The following is a 19,062-nucleotide window of genomic DNA, read 5'->3' as shown; positions in this document are numbered from 1 at the left end:
TTCATGATGAGTATCACTGATCTATTTTTTTAATCCCCCAACTCCTAAATTCTATTTTTAAAGCATATTTAATATTTTGTCCTATGCTAACAGCACTAGCCAGAGTATTCTCCCAGGTTTGGTAAGATAGTCAGCAATTCATTTCTTCTTAGGATTTTCCAAGAGCTTAGAATGCTCTTGGCTTGTGCTTTTTAATAAATGATCCTCAAACATTGCTGTACTCACTGACATTGTTCTGCCGTGAAACTTTCACTCATGTGCAATGAAATGAGTAAAATAAGGTCATTTTCAAGAGGTGTTTTTTTTAAATAAGTTTTTAGTAATGCTATTTAAGGACTATCATTGATTCTAATATTAGGTCCTTCCTGATGTTTTCTCAGGCTTAAAATCGTCTTTCTTTTATGAAGTAATATGGTGATGGTATATAGCATATTGGGTTCTTAAAAAATATATTCTTACTGGCAAACTTTTAAATTGGCAAACCCATATCAGTTCATAAAAATTATTTCAATATTTGATTGATCTCTGAAACCCAAAATTCTGGGCACCATTTCTGTAGGGCAGTTGTGATCGCCACCCAGCAGATTTCTGATCCGTATCTAAGAGTAAAGGGAACACCCCACCCCCAACCCCAGTTGATAGTACTCCGAAATCTTCCAAATAGTTCTAGGTCGAATTATAAGAAATTCTGTGTGGGTTACCTCTGAAGATTGCATTCCTTTTATCTCTGTCTGTCCACCGAGGGAATGTTCCTTAAAAGTTACGCGTCAAGTATGTGGTTGCAGTTACTTAGCAACGTCTCTAAGGAGGCACTGTGTACCCTTAATCGGGACCAGGCAGCGAGGACACTGTCCTTTTTGTGAGACCCCACATGTGACTTCCTCCCCTTTCACCTTTGGAACTCTGGGTCAGGCATCGCCTTTGGTCCTTAAAAATAAGAGGCTTAAATAGTGACCTCATCTTAGTTCCTATAATGTAATCGCAGATCAAATAGCCATGATTCATCAAAGAACACAAAGAGGCTCTTTGCTTCCTGACAGCCTCTAAGAATGAGTGAACTACGGGACTCAAAGCCTTGTTACAGAGCCTTTCTCCAGATTACCTTTCTGACTGCCGGATATTAATATCCTTAGAAAGTGGTTTCTACAGCTGCTGCTGTTGCCGGCTCTTTGCCTGCAAATAACCACCTTTTCTTCAAAGACACACATAATGCTGCCTTTCTGTAACAGGAGTTACCCAAAATAAGTAATAGACACCCTCAACTTGCCAGGTGATGATCTCGTGCAGATGAGTTTTTGTCCCATCTTCTTGTTCAGTGAACAGGCAGTAACAAGCACTGTTGTGTGTGTGGATCTGAGTCGTGGGGATTCTGTGGAGTGCGGGTCACACACGTACAGGAGATGAATGTTTATGCTCAAGGAACACCTTTCCTTTCCTTTCTTTACAGGGTTTTGGAAATTTGCCCATCTGCATGGCTAAGACCCACCTCTCCCTGTCTCACCAACCTGACAAGAAAGGTGTACCCAAGGATTTCATTCTACCCATCAGTGACGTACGGGCCAGCATAGGCGCTGGGTTCATTTACCCATTGGTTGGAACGGTGAGTGTGTCACATTCTCCAGAAACCTTCCCCAGTCTGTGTTGTCACCATGCCTGAAATCCTTATGCTCTGGGAACGCCTTCCAGAGCGGGTATTGGGAAGTCATTAATAGTATTTGCTCTTTTCCTAAGTACTCTCTTCCACCATGAAAAATGCACCTGCCATCAGGGTGTGGATTTTTCTTTTCTTTAGATCACATGGTCAGGATCCCTTGAGTCATAAGGCCGGTTCCCCCCTCATAGAACATGGAAGAGAATAATTTGGGAGGAGCCAGTCTGCTGTTGAAATGTGGGGTGGCTTAGTGTAGGGCTTCTGGATCTTCACATCACTGCACTCAGAATGATAAGACTTCACTGTGGTGGGATAGATGGAGGCCACCACCATGTCCAAGAGACAGGACCAGCCCCCCACCCCAGGGCTGGGGAGATCAGTCTTTCAGCCTTCACCTCTTTGTCAGCACATTAAGGGGGGAGCTCTGCCTAAGAAAATGAGCAAATCACATGAGTTCTCGCTTTTGACCTTGTTGTGACGGGACATTGTTGCTGTGGGATGGTTATCATTATTTCAAAGCTTCTCTTTGGACGGAGGGGAGATAGCACGGAAGTGAAAGCTTATCAAAGCACTTAAAATCCACGGTGATAGGCTTAATACATAAAATGCTTCATGATAGCCACACAGAGATACGGTGGTTTTCCTTGGTTTGTCCTCTCATCATGGGACGCCCTGGATTAGATTCAGCACAAAAAATCTTGATCATCTCTGTTGCTGTCATTGTCGTTACAAGCTGATCCAAGTCCAAACAGGAAACATAGCAATTTTTTAAATAAGCCATGTGGCTCTGTTGTTTAAGCAGTGGATGGGTAAAAAGTGCATAATGAGTACAGAGTTGCTTGCCTTCATGTTTACACGTTTCGTCTGATATTGGGCAAAGTGTTTTCAATCAGCGTTTTTTGACTTCTTAATGCCTGTGATGCACGAAGATACTAACGGGTAGCTGTGAGGATATACTAAGAGGAGCGCTGGGCTGAAGAGCACAGAGGCGTCCAGTAAGTGTGGTGTTGGTGTTGGCATTTTAAATGCTCTCCGGGGGGCTTCCCTGGTGGCGCAGTGGTTGAGAATCTGCCTGCCAATGCAGGGGACACGGGTTCGAGCCCTGGTCTGGGAGGATCCCACATGCCGTGGAGCAACTGGGCCAGTGAGCCACAGCTACTGAGCCTGCGCGTCTAGAGCCTGTGCTCCGCAACAAGAGAGGCCACGACAGTGAGAGGCCAGCGCACCGCGATGAAGAGTGGCCCCTGCTCACCGCAACTAGAGAAAGTCCTCGCACAGAAACGAAGACCCAACACAGCCAAATAAATAAATAAATAAATTTATAAATGCTCTCAGGGCACAGGGGAGGCGGTAGCTATTTCTTACCAGGTTGGGGGCAGGGGGTATGTGGAAGAAAAAGAGAATCAACCTCTGAACTGGGGAAACAGTGAATTTTGACTCAAAGGCACAGAAATACATGGTACCCTTCCCAGCGTGGTCCAGTGTGGCTGGAGTTGGACAGGGGTTGAGAGGCTGAGAAATGGAATTAGGGTAGCAACACCAGGCCAAACTGTTAAGGATCTCAGCTGCCATCTTAAAGACCTTGGATTTTATCCCGTGCACACTGGGGAGTTACTGTAAGGTGGGTTTCGTGCCTGGTTTTTATTCTTTCTCTTTTTTTTTTTTTTTTTTTTTTGGCCGCGCCACGTGGCTCACGGGATCCTAGTTCCCCCACCAGGGATCGAACCTGCGCCCTCAGAAGTGAAAGCACAGGGTCCTCACCACTGGAAAAGAAAAATGTCTGATTTATATTTTAGAAAAATAGCTCTGGTAGCAATGTGGAGAATGTTTAGAGGAAAGGGAACCAGACCCAGGGAGACGTCGGCTGAGGCCAGAGGTAATCCAGGTTGGCATGGCAGCCGTAGAAGTAAATATGGGGAGTAGAGATGAATTCGAGGTATATTTTGAAGGTAGCCACCTGCACGTGGGGCTCGGGGGAAGGGGCACGTCTAGCCTGAGTGTAGACGGTGATGCTGTCCGTCGTGGAAGGAACACAGTCAAGAAGGCAGATGGGCAGGGCCAGAAATGCGTCTGGCCAGGACGTAGAGAGCTGAAAGGGCTCATAGGATCTATAAAATGGTCTGTGAATCCATGAGAAATACAGACACAACACTCAGAAGAAAGGAACAGGCAGGAAGAAGGCCCCGAGAGCTTTAAGAATATACATGAGGGTGGACACAGGGGAGAAGCAAGGATATGCATGAGAGAAATAAGCGGTAAAGGATGGTACTAGGAAAATGCCATGTTTCCGGAGCCAGCGGGGTAACAGGAGCCCTCGAGGGTCTGTGCAGAACCATCGTAGGCGGCACGGGGAGACCAGACAGTAACCACAGGAGCTGGCGGCGGAGTTTCCCACTGAGGGAGGTGTAGCGACGGCGCTGGAGGAGAGAGAAGGGTTCAAATAAAACAGGTTCTGAATGGTAATTTTAGAAAAGGTGCAACTGAAGGTAAAAAAAAATCAGATCGGTGGTCCAGGGGGCAGAGGGGGGGAGGGGACAGGTTGCAGAGGGGCACCAGCGACCTTTTGTGGGTGATGGAAATACTCTGTATCAGCGGTCCCCAACCTTTCTGGCACCAGGGACCAGTTTTATGGAAGACAATTTCTCCACGGATGGGGCAGGGGGGGCGTTTCAGGCGGTAGTGCGAGCGATGGGGAGCAGCAGACGAAGCTTCGCTCGCTCCCTTGCCGTTCACCTCCTGCTGTGCGGCCCGGTTCCTAACAGGCCGCGGACTGATACCGTTCCATGGCCTGGGGGTTGGGGACTGCTGCTGTATATTTTAATTGTGGTGGTGGATCCATGACCCTATACATGTGTCAAAACTCATAGACCTACACGGGTTTTTTTTGGTTTTTTGGTTTTTTGGTTTTTTGCGGTATGCGGACCTCTCACTGTTGTGGCCTCTCCCGTTGCGGAGCACAGGCTCCGGACGCGCAGGCTCAACGGCCATGGCTCACGGGCCCAGCCGCTCCGCGGCATGTGGGATCTTCCCGGACCGGGGCACGAACCCGTGTCCCCTGCATCGGCAGGCGGACTCCCAACCACTGCGCTACCAGGGAAGCCCAACCTACACGTTTTTAAAGGGTAAAATTTATTTAGTATAATTTAATCCTACCTCAGTTAACAAAAACACGAGGGGAGCTTGCTTTATATTCCTTAGAATGGCCTCCCTGATGGCAGCCCCTCAGGGCCAAAGATCTGGTCTTCAGTCCATGAAGGCCTTTGCTTAGCAGAGCACAGCCGGGTAGTACCCGCCCAGAGGGACCAGAGACAAGTGGCCACGAGGGTCCCAAAGAGCATGGAACAGTGGACACAACTGAGGAGGGAATTCGCCAAGTTCCTAATCTGCCCTGTCTTGTCCTGCACAGATTTGAAATCCCACAGTAGTTCTCCCAACAAATTCATTCATTCATTCAGGGAACACGCACATGGCCCTGTGCTCCATGCCGTGGGGAGCCCCCAGTAAAGCAGCTTTCTCCACTTTAGGCAGCTAGTAAAGGTAGATGGAAGGGAATTAACAAAGACAATGGTTTGGTGTAAAAAATTGTGAGTCAATAAATGATACCTTCTGAGTGTCTGAGCTTTTAAGAGTCATCAAATACCAATCATAATTTTAAATCTGTGGGGTCCCTAAGCAGATAGATGCTGTGAGTCTCCTCCCACCTCACCTAATGCCCTCACATCCACAGCCTTGTAAGACCAGTTCTGGAAAGCCAGGGTTCCGTCAGCCACGGCTGTGTGTGTGCCTGACCACTGGTCCATCCCTCCCCCGCTCTGCTCCTCCTGGACCCGGGCTAGCAGTTAGAAAACGAAGGTGTGAGCAGTCCTCGAGGGGTGGCCTCCGGCTGCCTGGGTTCCCTGAGGAGGTCCTGTGCCTCCACCCCCGGGTGGAGCCGTAAGCGGCAGGGCCCCGCGGTAAAATCCTCCAAAACAACCACGTGAGGAGCGAGGAAGGAAGAAGTTCCTGGAGGTCAGGAAGCATCACGTGGAGGCGGTGACCTGCGGTCTGCGTTCTGTGACAGAGCAGGAAGCCGCTGGTGTCCGGGGCAAACGCACCGCAGGAGGCCAGGGTCGCCGAATAAGGGCTGGTATTTACTTTTACTTGACCCCGTCCAGGGCCCTGCCACAGTCTGTGAGAATGCTTCTAAGATTCATCATCCGTGTGGGAGACACAGTTGTAGTAATTTCCTGCTGAGATGACCGAGGCAAAGGGGGATGGGGACACTGGGGGGGACTGGCTCCTGCAGGTGGGAAAATTCTAGCCTGATGAATCACCCTGACTCAACACGGGCTGATTTGAGTGCCTCTGAAGCACACATCCGTCTCTCCCCTCCAGAAAAAAGCCCAAACTGAGTCCTCAAAATCAGAAAGCCCCTCAGTTATTCTGCATTGCTTGTTCATTCATTCATGCATTCATTTATACCTGTCGGGTGGGAGGTGCTGTAAACCACATGGAGGTGAACAAGCTCCAGTCCTCTCCTGAGGGGCCTTATGGCAGATGCTGGCAAATAAAATCATACACCTGCAGAACACCGTGGGCTTTATAGCGAAGGAGAAATCCCTTCTGGTGTGTCCTCAGGGGAGGCCCGTCCTCCTGGCTACCTAGTAGGTCTAAAAGTGGAGGATCTCAACACAAGTGTGTCCCTCCTCAAGCAATAAACATCTCCAGCTTCGCTGACTTTGGGAGATCGCACGGTGAAGTGCTGGAGAGTTCGGTTTTTTCCCCTCCAGATTTAGTTTTCTAAATATTTACTTTCACCTCCCATCCTTACTTATAGGCCAAAGTTTTCTACCACTGAATGATTTCATCCTGTTTTATTTAGTTACTGCTTTCATTGGAGTTGATCACCAATTTGTGACCTCCAGTCGGTGTAGACACTTTACCAGTACATTTCACTTCCTGGTGCTGCTTTTATAGAAGCACCCAGTCGTACATGGGTTCCTCAGCTAGGGCCATCTAAGACCTTTGCCCCATCCTTACGTGCGCTGGCAGTGTTTTCTATCTCATTTTCCCTTCCTAAAATATCTTCACTCCTACTAAGCTCCGTGTGTATCCTTGCCTCTCTTTAATGACGTGATTCTTGTAAATCCTTTCATCATATTATTGAAAGCTACAAAAGAGTATAAAATCCTTGACCAACACACCACCACTTAGTACATCTCCTTGTAAGAAATAGTTTAGCAAATCCAGATCTTTGATGTGGGGAGAAAAGAGCAGACTGTTTTTAAGATTTTCCAACCCTATATTCTACAGATTACCCTGTTAAGTTTCCAAAAATTCTTTCAAAGCTTATGGTTTAGAATGCTCAATAAATCTCATAACTTATAAAACTTCTCCAAAACAATCTCATTCCCCACCCCTTCCCCAATTTAGTAGGTGGTCTTTCTCTGGTGGTCCCATTGCTTTGATATTGTCTTTAGGGTTTTATAACTTATCAGGGCTGTTTAATCATTTGACATAAATTTCATGACATAAAAACATTAATATATAAGCAAAGTTTATGAAATTATATTATTGGGAAGTAAATTACATTCCATATAGAAAAGACTAAAAAGACACCAAAATGTTGACAGGGGGCTATGATATTACGAACAGCTTCTTTTCTTTTCTGCTTATTTCAAATTACTGCATCAAGTATACGTCACTTTCATAACATGAAAATACAATAAATAGAGAAATGGTAAACTGAAAGTACTTGGGGAAATGTTTAGCCAGGGCCAGTTAGTTGCAAGGGAGTCAGAGTACACGTATGGCAGGCGGAATTAGGCTGGTAGAATCATCTTGCCATTCCTGGCTGTCTTGTAGTGTTTTAACACCTGAAAACTGGGACACCAAAGAATGGACAAAAGAGCTGGAATGTTCCTCTAAGAAGTGTACTCCCGAGTATGGTCTGTCGAGTCTTGTCAGATGTTTGCTGGCCCCAAATTCTGCTAAGGAAATGCAAGATCGTTTCTTCCATGTTAATTTGTTTTCTTGTGGGGCTTCCTCACACAGTGACATGTTGTCAGAACAGTTGGCTTGGAGAGGTATCCAACCAAGTGTGAATTCCTAGCAGAAGTCCACTTGAAGGTCGTTTTTGGTGTATCGGACTATTTTCCTTTGATATCACATTGAGGCAATAAGATTGGCTCCTTAGAAGAACTTAGAAGTCCTCTTGAATATGAAGTCTTCTCTACTGACAAACTTAGGACACAAAATTAGGACCTAATGGTTATGTTTTTTTTTTTACATCTTTATTGGAGTATAATTGCTTTACAATGGTGTGTTAGTTTCTGCTTTATAACAAAGTGAATCAGTTATACATATACATATGTTCCCATATCTCTTCCCTTTTGCGTCTCCCTCCCTCCCACCCTCCCTATCCCACCCCTCTAGGTGGTCACAAAGCACCGAGCTGATCTCCCTGTGCTATGCGGCTGCTTCCCACTAGCTATCTACCTTACGTTTGGTAGTGTATATATGTCCGTGCCTCTCTCTCGCTTTGTCACAGCTTACCCTTCCCCCTTACCATATCCTCAAGTCCATTCTCTAGTAGGTCTGTGTCTTTATTCCCGTCTTACCCCTAGGTTCTTCATGACCTTTTTTTTCCTCTTAGATTCCATATATATGTGTTAGCATACGGTATTTGTTTTTCTCTTTCTGACTTACTTCACTCTGTATGACAGACTCTAGGTCTATCCACCTCATTACAAATAGCTCAATTTCATTTCTTTTTATGGCTGAGTAATATTCCACTGTATATGTGTGCCACATCTTCTTTATCCATTCATCAGATGATGGACACTTAGGTTGTTTCCATCTCCGAGCTATTGTAAATAGAGCTGCAATGAACATTTTGGTACATGACTCTTTGAATTATGGTTTTCTCAGGGTATATGCCCAGTAGTGGGATTGCTGGGTCATATGGTAGTTCTATTTGTAGTTTTTTAAGGAACCTCCATACCGTTCTCCATAGTGGCTGTACCAATTCACATTCCCACCAGCAGTGCAAGAGTGTTCCCTTTTCTCCACACCCTCTCCAGCATTTATTGTTTCTAGATTTTTTTGATGATGGCCATTCTGCCTAATGGTTATTAAGGACAAGAATATGAGCTGGAATCTTGAGCTTAAGCCATCGTGCAGTTTATCCTGAAGGGATTAGGACTTCCTACAGGGTTTACATGGTGTTTGGTGCCAGTTAGAGCCTTTCTGGGGGACACAGTGGCTACTTGAAACTGTGGAGAGAATCCTAGTGCTTTGGCCTCACAGACCAATGGGGAGAGAGAAGCATCTAGGCTGGGGGCTGTGAGATGCAGTGCGTCAGAGCTCCCGGTCCGTCTGGAGCAGTGATTCTCACTGGGCAGTTCCCCTGTCCCTTCCTACACCCTTCACTTTGGTCCCTGTGCTCTTTCTGGAACAGACCGTGTGATCCTGGACACTGAATATATGTACATGCCATGATTGGTCTGGGCTGGCCCCATCAGAGCACGGAAATCTGTCCAAGGAAAGGGGACTGAAAAATCAGCAGTGAAACAAGCAGCTCATTGAACGAGCAAACGGGCCCTGGTGTGGCCTTCATTTCCACTCTGTGACCTGACCTGGCCACATCTCTACCCAGGTGCCCCACTGACAACCTCGCTTGGCTTGACTCTGGAAAGCAGGAAACTGCTGGAGCGTGTTTGGGAAATCAGTGATGTCATCCACAGCGAATGCTGGGTGGAGAGTTACTGGTCTGCGGGGAACGGGGGCCAGTGAAAGAGCAGCTGGGGCCCCACCCAGCCAAGTCACTGCCGTTTTCTTTCTCACATTTCAGTTAAGCTCACTTTGTTTTCCGTTCTCCTCCCTCTCCTGTAAAAGTATGTACTGAATGTTTTGTTTCCGCTGCATCTGATTCAGGTCAGTGATGAAGTTATTCTGCAGCTCAGTGGGGAGACGTGTTCCTCCTGGCACACCGACCCTACTCAGGGACGCATAGTTATAAACTTGGTCCACTTGGCTAGGCATGAATTCATTCAGACCTTGTAGGTTTCAACCCCGTGCACTACTCCTCACATTTTCCAGAGATTCATGGCCAGGTACACACACTCACTCCTCAAGCTGCCTTTATTTTTTAAAACAAATGTATTTATTTATTTATTTTATTTTTGGCTGCGTTGGGTCTTCGTTGCTGTGCGAGGGCTTTCTCCAGTTGCAGAGAGGGGGCTACTCTTGGTTGCGGTGTGCAGGCTTCTCATTGGGTGGCTTCTCTTGTTGCGGAGCACGGGCTCTCGGCATGCAGGCTTCAGTAGTTGTGGCGCATGGGCTCAGTAGTTGTGGCTCGCGAGCTCTAGAGCACAGGCTCAGTAGTTGTGGCGCACGGGCTTAGTTGCTCCGTGGCATGTGGGATCTTCCCAGACCAGGGCTCGAACCCGTGTCCCCGGCATTGGTAGGTGGATTCTTCACCACTGCGCCACCAGGGAAGACCCCCCAAGCTGCCTTTAAATGAGATGGCTAAGCAGTCGTGTTGTAAAGAGCTTCCCGTCCTGTGAGGTCACACAGAAGGTCTGTCGGAAGCTCAGCATTGGGCATATTTCCTGTAAAATCATCCACTCCTGTCTCCTTTCCCTCACTCTCCTCTTGCCTTACTTTCCCCCCACACACCACCCACCCCCCGACAAATAAAGAAACTCTTAGCTTATTTTTTAAAAGTCTCTTCAAGTGACCTTCCTAACTCCCATGTTCCCTGGCCCCAGTTAACCCGACACCTGAAATCTCTGTGATTAGTTTGAAATAATCCAGACTCGCTGCACACATTGCCCGCAAGCCTCCCCTCCCCATCTGGCCTCACTTCCTTTGTATCGCTGTGTCCTTTCACCCCATTTGTGTGGACTTGGTCGGCTTCCTCTTCTCCACCCAGCTTGGGTCTCTCTCCCACTACTCTTCTTATCTCTACATCAGGACTTCCTGCTTTCTCCCAGACGTGCCCTTCCTCTAGGGCAGGTATCCTTTGCTTCCTCTTATCCTGACGTGGCTGCAGCAAGTGGCCCAGTTGCTTTGTGACCATGCCCGCTTCCTGGTGTCCAGAGGAGAGGCACACGTGTGTCTGTCCAGCAGGAGAGAACTCGTCCCTGCCTTTTCAGTATGGCATGTTTCCGCGAAAGGAAAGTGACCAGCAGCATTCTCAATTTCCAGAAACTGTTTATCAGATTGATGAGACACAGGAAGCTTTGTGACTCAGGAAAATGTTTGCCCCTCTACCACATACTGTTATCTAGGTCTAGTCCATTTGTATCAATGACCTTTTCTCCTGGAGTTTGATGCTAATGTTGTGTTTTTTTTTAAATAATGTGGTTTTAAATTTTTTGTTTATTTTTATTTTTGGCTACGTTGGGTCTTTGTTGCTGTGCGCGGGTTTTCTGTAGTTGCGGCGAGTGGGGGCTACTCTTCGTTGCAGTGCAAGGGCTTCTCATCGCTGTGGCTTCTCTTGTTGCGGAGCACGGGCTCTAGGCACGCAGGCTTCAATAGTTGTGGCATGCGGGCTCAGTAGTTGTGGCTCGCGGGCTCTAGAGCGCAAGCTCAGTAGTTGTGGCGCATGGGCTTAGTTGCTCTGTGGCATGTGGGATCTTGCCAGACCAGGGCTCGAACCTGTGTCCCCTGCACTGGCAGGCGGATTCTCAACCACTGCACCACCAGGGAAGTCCAATGCTAATATATTTTTAGCATAAATATAAAATTACTTCAAATGAAATCAGCCTCAGCCAGGGAAACATGCTTAGTCATAACGTTACCAGATATTTCTATTATTGAGTTAATTATTGTTTAATTGGGTTAAAATTTTAACCTACCACTAGTAATCCCTATGTGTAGGCTCTGTCTTACTTTCTATGAACCTAGAAAAGGATACTTGTGATGCTTAAGTGTCCACCTCTATCATCAGGATATTGACCTTTTGTTTTCTCTAGGGATTGATGAAATTGGCCCATTCCTCTTCCACTTCCATCTCTAGCCTACTTGTTTCCTGCCACATTTAGTAGTTTGGATTCAGAGCATAAAATTGCCAATTAAGATATACGCAAGTCAGGGCTTCCCTGTTGGTGCAGTGGTTGAGTGTCCGCCTGCTGATGCGGGAGATATGGGTTCGTGCCCCGGTCTGGGAAGATCCCACATGCCGCGGAGCGGCTGGGCCCGTGAGCCATGGCCACTACGCCTGCGCGTCCGGAGCCTGTGCTCCGCAACGGGAGAGGCCACAACAGTGAGAGGCCCGCGTAGCACCAAAAAGAAAAAAAAAAGATATACGCAAGTCAGAAAGACATCCATAAAAAAAAAGTATCTGGTACTCATGGCACTTCTCTTTATTCTATGCCTTTTTGTTGCATTCGTTTACTTTGTTATCCTAGTCTTTACTAAGAGGCATATAGTCGGAAGCAGCTAAGCAGTTTAAGAAAGGGAAATCAAATTAATACAAACCAAAATACCAGCTTTCAAATTAAATAACTGGGCCACCCTCGGAGTCAGTCTGAGCATTTGGTGGGAAGGAATGAATAGGAAGAAAAGCTAGATTTAGAAGAAAAATATGACACTTTCAAACTGAGATTGTAATTTGAGGGAAGAATATAGTTGATATTATCTGGAACTCATAGCAGTTCACAGGCTTAACTATGTATGTGTTCATCAAAGTATCCACCCATGGACATCAGATTAAACGTTCACATAAAAATAGTATATGTCCCTGTAAAATATTTGTGGTATACTGCTTTTGGAAAAGTTGATTCCCCCCTGCTGTTTTCTGGGTATCATTGAAAATTCAAAACATTTTATACCAGTGACTATAGCCAGGTCTAATTAAATCAGGGAACAAGTATAAAGTAGGTATTAGAGAAATAATTTATGTTGGGTTAAGTGATCAAACGGAGGCATTTTTATATATATAGTCCCTGGAAGACCCAGAATGAAAATTCATAGTCACATTGTCACCCTTTTGTAAGGATTTTCAGGGGTACCTGCATTATGTATGTGCCCTTGGCCCGTGTGCTGAGGGGGAAACCTAGGGCTAAGAATACAAGCTGAATCCATAGTGTATGTCAGTCTCCTGTTTGAGACTTAACCCAACCCCAAGAATCAGCTCTGGGGAGTGTAAAGCCTGTGAAAGTCACTGGGTGACCCCCGTGCTCCTTTGTACCTTCCCAAATCCATCATCCAGTTTTCAACTTTATCTGTGTTTCTTCTCTGAAGACATATTTACTCACTCCAGAACCTTCCCCCAGGACTGGTGCTGTGACCCCCTCCTTACCTCCCAACCCTGCATTTCTCACTCAAGCACACCTCTGCCTTTGTGCGGCCAGCTCTACCCAGCTAAGATCTCTTGCACTTATTTCCTTTGGGTGTCCTATCCTTTATCAAGTCGCCTTACCCAGTGTCTCCTGTTAATCCAGGCCTCCCCAGGGTAGAGACCCTGCCTTTGGTTCCCTTGATCTGTCCACACGGGGGAGTCCAGTGTAGAACGTATGGCTGAGCCAACCCAGCATGAGGGATTGTAATTGTAAGCCAGCTGCGCGGAGGGCACGGGGGTCCTTAAGGCGTCCTCTGCCAATGTGACCTCACAGTATCAGGATCTCCACTTCAGTCCCAGTCTGGAAAAGCACATCTTGTAAGAAACTAAGGGGACAGGTTCAAATGCCCACCTATCTTATCTGCTCGTCACTCCAGCCTTTCAGGGTCAGTGCCGTAGCCCTTCTTTTCAAACCAGTTACTGACCAGCAATGCTATAAATCAGGTCTAAATATATTTTTCTTAACGTGTTTAGTTAGATATGGACTTACAGATCGAATATCTCACCAAGCTGTGTCACCTGGCCTATGGCCGTTTGTGTGGAAACTGCTTGTCACATTTTGTGTTAATGCATCTCAGCCCTCATTTCAGTGGGAATAGTGATAGTAGTAATAATAATAATAAATAATAGCTGTTCTTACTACAGGCCAGACACTCTTCCCAATGCTTTATATAGATTAACTCATTCATTACTCCTCGGACCAGCCCTGTGAGCCAAGTTAGTGATAAATGGCCAAGGAGAGTTCTACTGCTCCGTGAATATTAAGGTTTATGAGATCTTTGCACAAGAATAACTTAAATTTTGAACATCTTGATATTTTCTTTTCAGTAAGTCAGTCAGTGTGTATTCCCGATGCCGTGTGTGCTGCACACTGAGACATAAAACAAAGCATAAAAGGTGGTGCCACTCTCCAGGGACAGCAGGATGCTTGGATAATAGAGCATCACCACCAGGAAATTAAAGCAAATGGTTTGTGCAGTTTGCTTGCCACAAGGAAGGCATAAATGATCCATGCAGTAAAACCTCAAAGAAAGCCAAGACCACAGTGGGTCTTTGGGTAGGCTGGGAAGGTTGGTTAGAGATTGGGGCCTTGAGTAACATACTGGGGCATACTAGGACGTTTGAGATTTTGTGGGTGGAGGACCACCTGGCATCAGTCACCTGAGGAAGTAGAGACAGGTCAGGAGCCCTTGAGTGCATGTGGTAGGCCCAGGATGGGGGCAATAATGGTGGAAATGGAGAGGATGGTGTGTGGCCAGGAGACGACTGGGAGTCACAGAAACTGAACATGGATGGAATATGAGGAGGGGGTCCAAGGTGACTCCCGAGGACCTGGAAGGAAGAGCGCACAGAGAGTGAGCTGGTGTTGCAGTGGAGGTGACTGGGAGCGCCATGTTGTCTGAGGTGCCTGTTGGATTTCCCTGTCAAGTCATCCATCAGCCAGTTAGAAATTCGTTTTTGGAGCTCAGGAGAGAGGCCAGAGCAAAAACATGGAGACTTTTTTTACATTTGGGTGATACACAGTCTCCAAGTTCCCTTCCGATTCAAAACATTGTTGCCTGTCTCATATGCACTATGCACTGGGTGACTGAGTCGGGAAAGACCCAACCCCTGCCCCGGATGCTTAGTGCTGACAGACTCATAGATCCAAGCAAAGTGTTGAAGGTGCCGGGTTGAGGAAGGGGCGCTCGCTTCTCCTAAGGGAAAGGACGGCCGTGCAGAGGACCTGCCTGGAAGTGCCCTTGGTGTCCTGAAAAAGGGCAGCGTTTAGGGGGCAATCATTCCAGACAGAGCAGTGGGCAGGCACCTGACTGCAGATGGCCTTAGACCCTGTAGTTAGGAGTTGAACTTGACCCTGAAGGCAGCGGGAGGGAGCCCTTAACCAGTGTAAGGATGTAATAAGATCATTCCAAGGCCTCTGCCTTGACAGCTCCAGGGGGCCCTTCACAGCAGTAAGTGTGAATGGTTGTCCCTGGGCGTGGGCAGGGCCACCTCCTGCATGGCCACAACACAAGGTCTCTGGGTCATTCTTTATTGCCTTTGAGGCAGAAAAGCAAAACTTCCAGCAGTTTCCCTTGCCCAGGCTGGTGAGCCCTGTTCCAGGATGGACCTTGTACTGGGTAACCAGGAAAGCCAGAAGTGTCCAAACGAGCAGCTCCAGGCTGTGTCTGGGGACAGATGAGTTGTTTCTGCACTCTATGTGGTCGCCTGTAGTGAAATACTATTGCTGTGTCCATTTAGTCATTAAGCCTCAATAATTTGGTTTCTGAATGGACCGTGATTTGCTGCAGGTCAGAGGCTTTTAAAGTTGTTTCAAGCTACATTACACAAATAAAGAGAATTCTCCTAAAAATAAAGGAAGTAATCTCTTCTCTGTCTGAGACACCATGCATAATTTGTCGAACTTGCACAAATATTTCCAACCCATTACAATCCTCTATTTTCAGCGTGTTTGCGGCTCTATCACAGTTATTATAAGCCCATGGGGACCAGTAACCTGGGTTTCCACTATCTTTGCTCTTTCTTTTTATGGAGCAGTTCAGTCTGCTTACAGGTGGCAAAGAGTTAACTTGTCATCAAAGCTGTAAAATCACAATGATATGTGACAAGTTCTCCCAGAAGTGTAAATCCCAAGTACTTGCTCATATTAAGAGACAGTTTTTTGTTTGGGCCTGAAAATAATTATAACAAGGACTCTTCCGCAAAAGGTCGGTTCTCCAAGTTGCATATGGTCAGTGCAGCTCCCAGTTCCGTGATGTGGTTGGCGTTCCCTCCACAGTTTATAAAATAATGAATTTAGTAAATGACTCATTTGTAGTCCTTTATGCCATCTAAAAACCATTTATTTAAAGAAATAGTTTTCACATGGATAAAAATCATTGCATAGGTAGCTGTAAGTTCTTTCTTATTTACAATAACCACAACTGACTTCTTTTTTTTTTTTTTTTGAAGTTGTTTTGACAGCCGGAGGTTATTATTTTAATTTTGATAAGTTTGTCACAAAGAATGGAATGTGCTCCATTTTAGAGATGGAAAAGTTTGGGCAGGGAGAGAGGAGAGAGGCACCACCTCACAATGGGATTCCAAAAGGAGATCTATTTGACTTCTTTGAAGTGCTTTTAGTTTTCATTTGAGGCATAAATTGGAACCTGCTACCTTTCTTTGGAGTAGAATGCACTACAGACAGAAAAAAATATATATCGCTGCAACCATATCACTGGAAAAAGAACAGAATATTTCAGGAAGAAGAAGCATCTTAGGTGTATGGATTAGAATTTCAGACAGAGTCTTCTTGTCTTTGGACAATAAAGAGTTAATGGTACACGGAAACCCTGATGGGGAATCTCTGCAGCACTGAAAAAAAAAATGCCCATAAATCCCTCTTCAGCACTTCTTGTGTTCACACATTCAAGCTGAGGACAAGGGTGGAATGTCCAATTCATCTCAAGTGCACCGGGCTACTCTGCATCTTACCCTGACATCCTGTCCTCCTTCCTGTGTTATCAACACACAGGCACTGCTCTCTGTGTATTATTAAACAGAAACAAACAAAAACTCTGTCTGCAGTAGTTCTGTACGTTTTCACAGATCTTCTATTGTGATTTTATTTCTTCCATATCTTCTCTATTAAGCACATAAGCTCACATCTTTTTAGCCCCCAAAATAATCCATTCTTTTCCCCTAGATGTAATGTGTGATGCGAAAAGGAATCATTGAAAGGAGGGTTAAAGATACTAATGTCTGGATAATTTCAGGACCAGAATGATTGTCTCTAAATACATACAGTGGCTATATGCTTATAATGTTTAATGACTTGGAGAAATAACTGGTTTGTTTAGTGGGAAGAGAGATGGGATTCATAGACTATAATGTCAACAGTGTAAACATGCATAGAAAAAGCAAGTAGAAACAAAGGGATGTTTACTTAAATTACAATGATAAAAATTAAAACTGTAATCAGCACTAACATCAGAGCCAGACAGCGTTTTCAGCAGTATATATTAACTCATTTAATGCTCACTGCCCCCTTCCAGGTAGGTAACATCACTGCCCTTGTTTACACAGAGGGAAACCGGGGACAGAGACATTAAGTAAATTGCCCTCATCATGGAGCCAGTAAGTAGTAAAACCATGATTCAACCCCATCATTGCCTCCTCAGAAATATAATTATATTATCTTTCTGCTGATCATATGGTCTTATTTTCACATCCTATCCATTACTGGACACGAGCCTTGATTCTGGTAGCCGTCCAATTAGAAAGAGTGGCTCCAAGCCATCTATTCTAAAACTAACCCCATTATGTGAGCAGATGATATCCAAAACGTTATTGCTTGATAGCCATTAATTCCATTATAGCTTTAAAATTGTAGTAACTTAGGATAAACTGTCTAACTAAACTTTTGGTTGCTTAGCAGAAAGCTATGTTGCTCAAAGGTAAATTTTTCATTGTGACATGTTGAGATTTTTCAACCAGGCTTTCCTGGTTGAAACTATTGCCTTGAGTATCTTCTAAATCAGAATAATGTCACCCATTTTTTTTTTTTTTTTGGTGTGGATCTTGGTGTTTCTGTCACCCATTAATTAATGTGCTTTAAAAGGTTAAAGGGGTCCAGAATTGTTTTCTACTGTCCTCTTTCTCTCTTTGGGATAGGTTGGTCATCTCTTTAGGTGAGAGACTTGATTTGGTTCCTTAATTTCACAAAAGTATTATCAACCCTACCAGCCCAATGATTGATCTGCTAGGCCGTAGGAACCTGCCCAGCCAGCGTGATAGAATAGAGTCAGTCCCTCCTGTCACTGGAGATTATAACCCTGACCTGTCGGCTGCCAGGCCCAGCGCTTGGCACACAGTAGGTTCTAGTTATTGAATGAATTTCTTCCGATCTTAAGTGACAGTAGGATTTTGGGGTTATTTACTTTGTTTTCTGTGCTGCTTTCCCAAGGGAATGAAAATACCTTTTCAAGACACATCGTTGGCCTGAGTGTTCTCCCCTTTTTCTTGGGTTGTCAAGAAGCTCTAAACCTAATAAACGGCTAAGTTCTAATAATTGTAGGATGCCTGGACCACACACCTACTTTCTAACAGGATCTTGATGTTTATTCAGTGTATATTTTCCTGATTTCTGTCAATCTATTTCTTAAACTTTATTTTAAAGTAAGCCTCCTTAAGTTGTTTGCTGAAAACCTCCACCTTCTGAAACCAGACTTCAGAAGATTAGGGGGCAAAGTTGAAATAAAGATACCACTCAGAATGCTCCAAGGCTAAAGAGATCTAGACTTTCCAACACACACACACACACACACACTCATACAATATGTATACAATAAAATGTGTTCCTACCATATCTTTCTCAATTCAGACACTGCCCAGAATAGTCTTACCTTTGAGGAAAGCAGTACACAAAATCCTTATTTTCATTGCCATTCAGGGACAGCCCATGGCTTATAGATTAGCGGTTTCAATTTCTTCTTTCCATGTTTCATTACTGTACCTAGTAAGAGCTTAAGCTGATTTACCGCACTGACGTTTTAATGAAATATAAATAGCTTCACAGAGAGACAAGAAAGATATGTATCTAGTGCAGCTTGAGACTCTGGGAAGGTCAGGACCATGTCGGCTTTCGTAAAGGAGCAGGAAGTATGGAGGCACTGATTCTTGGGGTCTGACACATCCCTGTTTGGCCTTTGGTGGAGGCTGCTTTTCTGATCCAGGAGAAGCCTGTTGGTACTCTTTGCAGAAATATGCTCTTTGCTTGCTTTTAAGGATGACCTACGGGCTGACAGCCAGCAAGAATCATGAACTGCATTATACATTTGCAAATTCTTCAGTGAGATCGATGATAATTAGCCTACAGAAGCCCATTTAACCCTCAAGATAGAGCTGTACCATGAAAATTACGCTTTGTGGGGTACGTGTAATTTGTCCCCAGAAGGGAGAGCCACGGCTCACGCACACCCCCAACCCTGTGCCTGCAGCAAAGCCCTGGTCCTCTCCTTTCCAAGGACTCCTGCCCCCGTCTGCATGGCTGGGCATGGCCTGGCCAAGTGAGCTGTCTAAGAGCATCTGCAGGTGTGGACTCTGG

The 19,062-nt window shown here is 45.5% G+C and overlaps 1 protein-coding gene across 3 annotated transcripts in view; it reads left to right on the top strand.

Annotated features, from left to right (window-relative positions):
* The window catches only part of MTHFD1L (methylenetetrahydrofolate dehydrogenase (NADP+ dependent) 1 like), a 205,301-nt gene that overhangs the window by 149,664 nt on the left and 36,575 nt on the right, over positions 1-19,062 (top strand). For all 3 annotated transcript variants that reach the window (XM_060114711.1, XM_060114713.1, XM_060114712.1), the window contains exon 26: positions 1,448-1,600. In XM_060114711.1, coding sequence (XP_059970694.1) covers positions 1,448-1,600 — 153 coding nt within the window. The remainder of the gene's footprint in view (positions 1-1,447; positions 1,601-19,062) is intronic.

The sequence above is a fragment of the Mesoplodon densirostris genome, chromosome 12 (assembly GCF_025265405.1).
Source record: "Mesoplodon densirostris isolate mMesDen1 chromosome 12, mMesDen1 primary haplotype, whole genome shotgun sequence".
In the NCBI taxonomy this organism is placed as follows: Eukaryota; Metazoa; Chordata; class Mammalia; order Artiodactyla; family Ziphiidae; genus Mesoplodon; species Mesoplodon densirostris.
The sequence above is the reverse complement of the archived record's forward strand: the minus strand, read 5'-3'. Positions and strand labels throughout refer to the sequence as shown.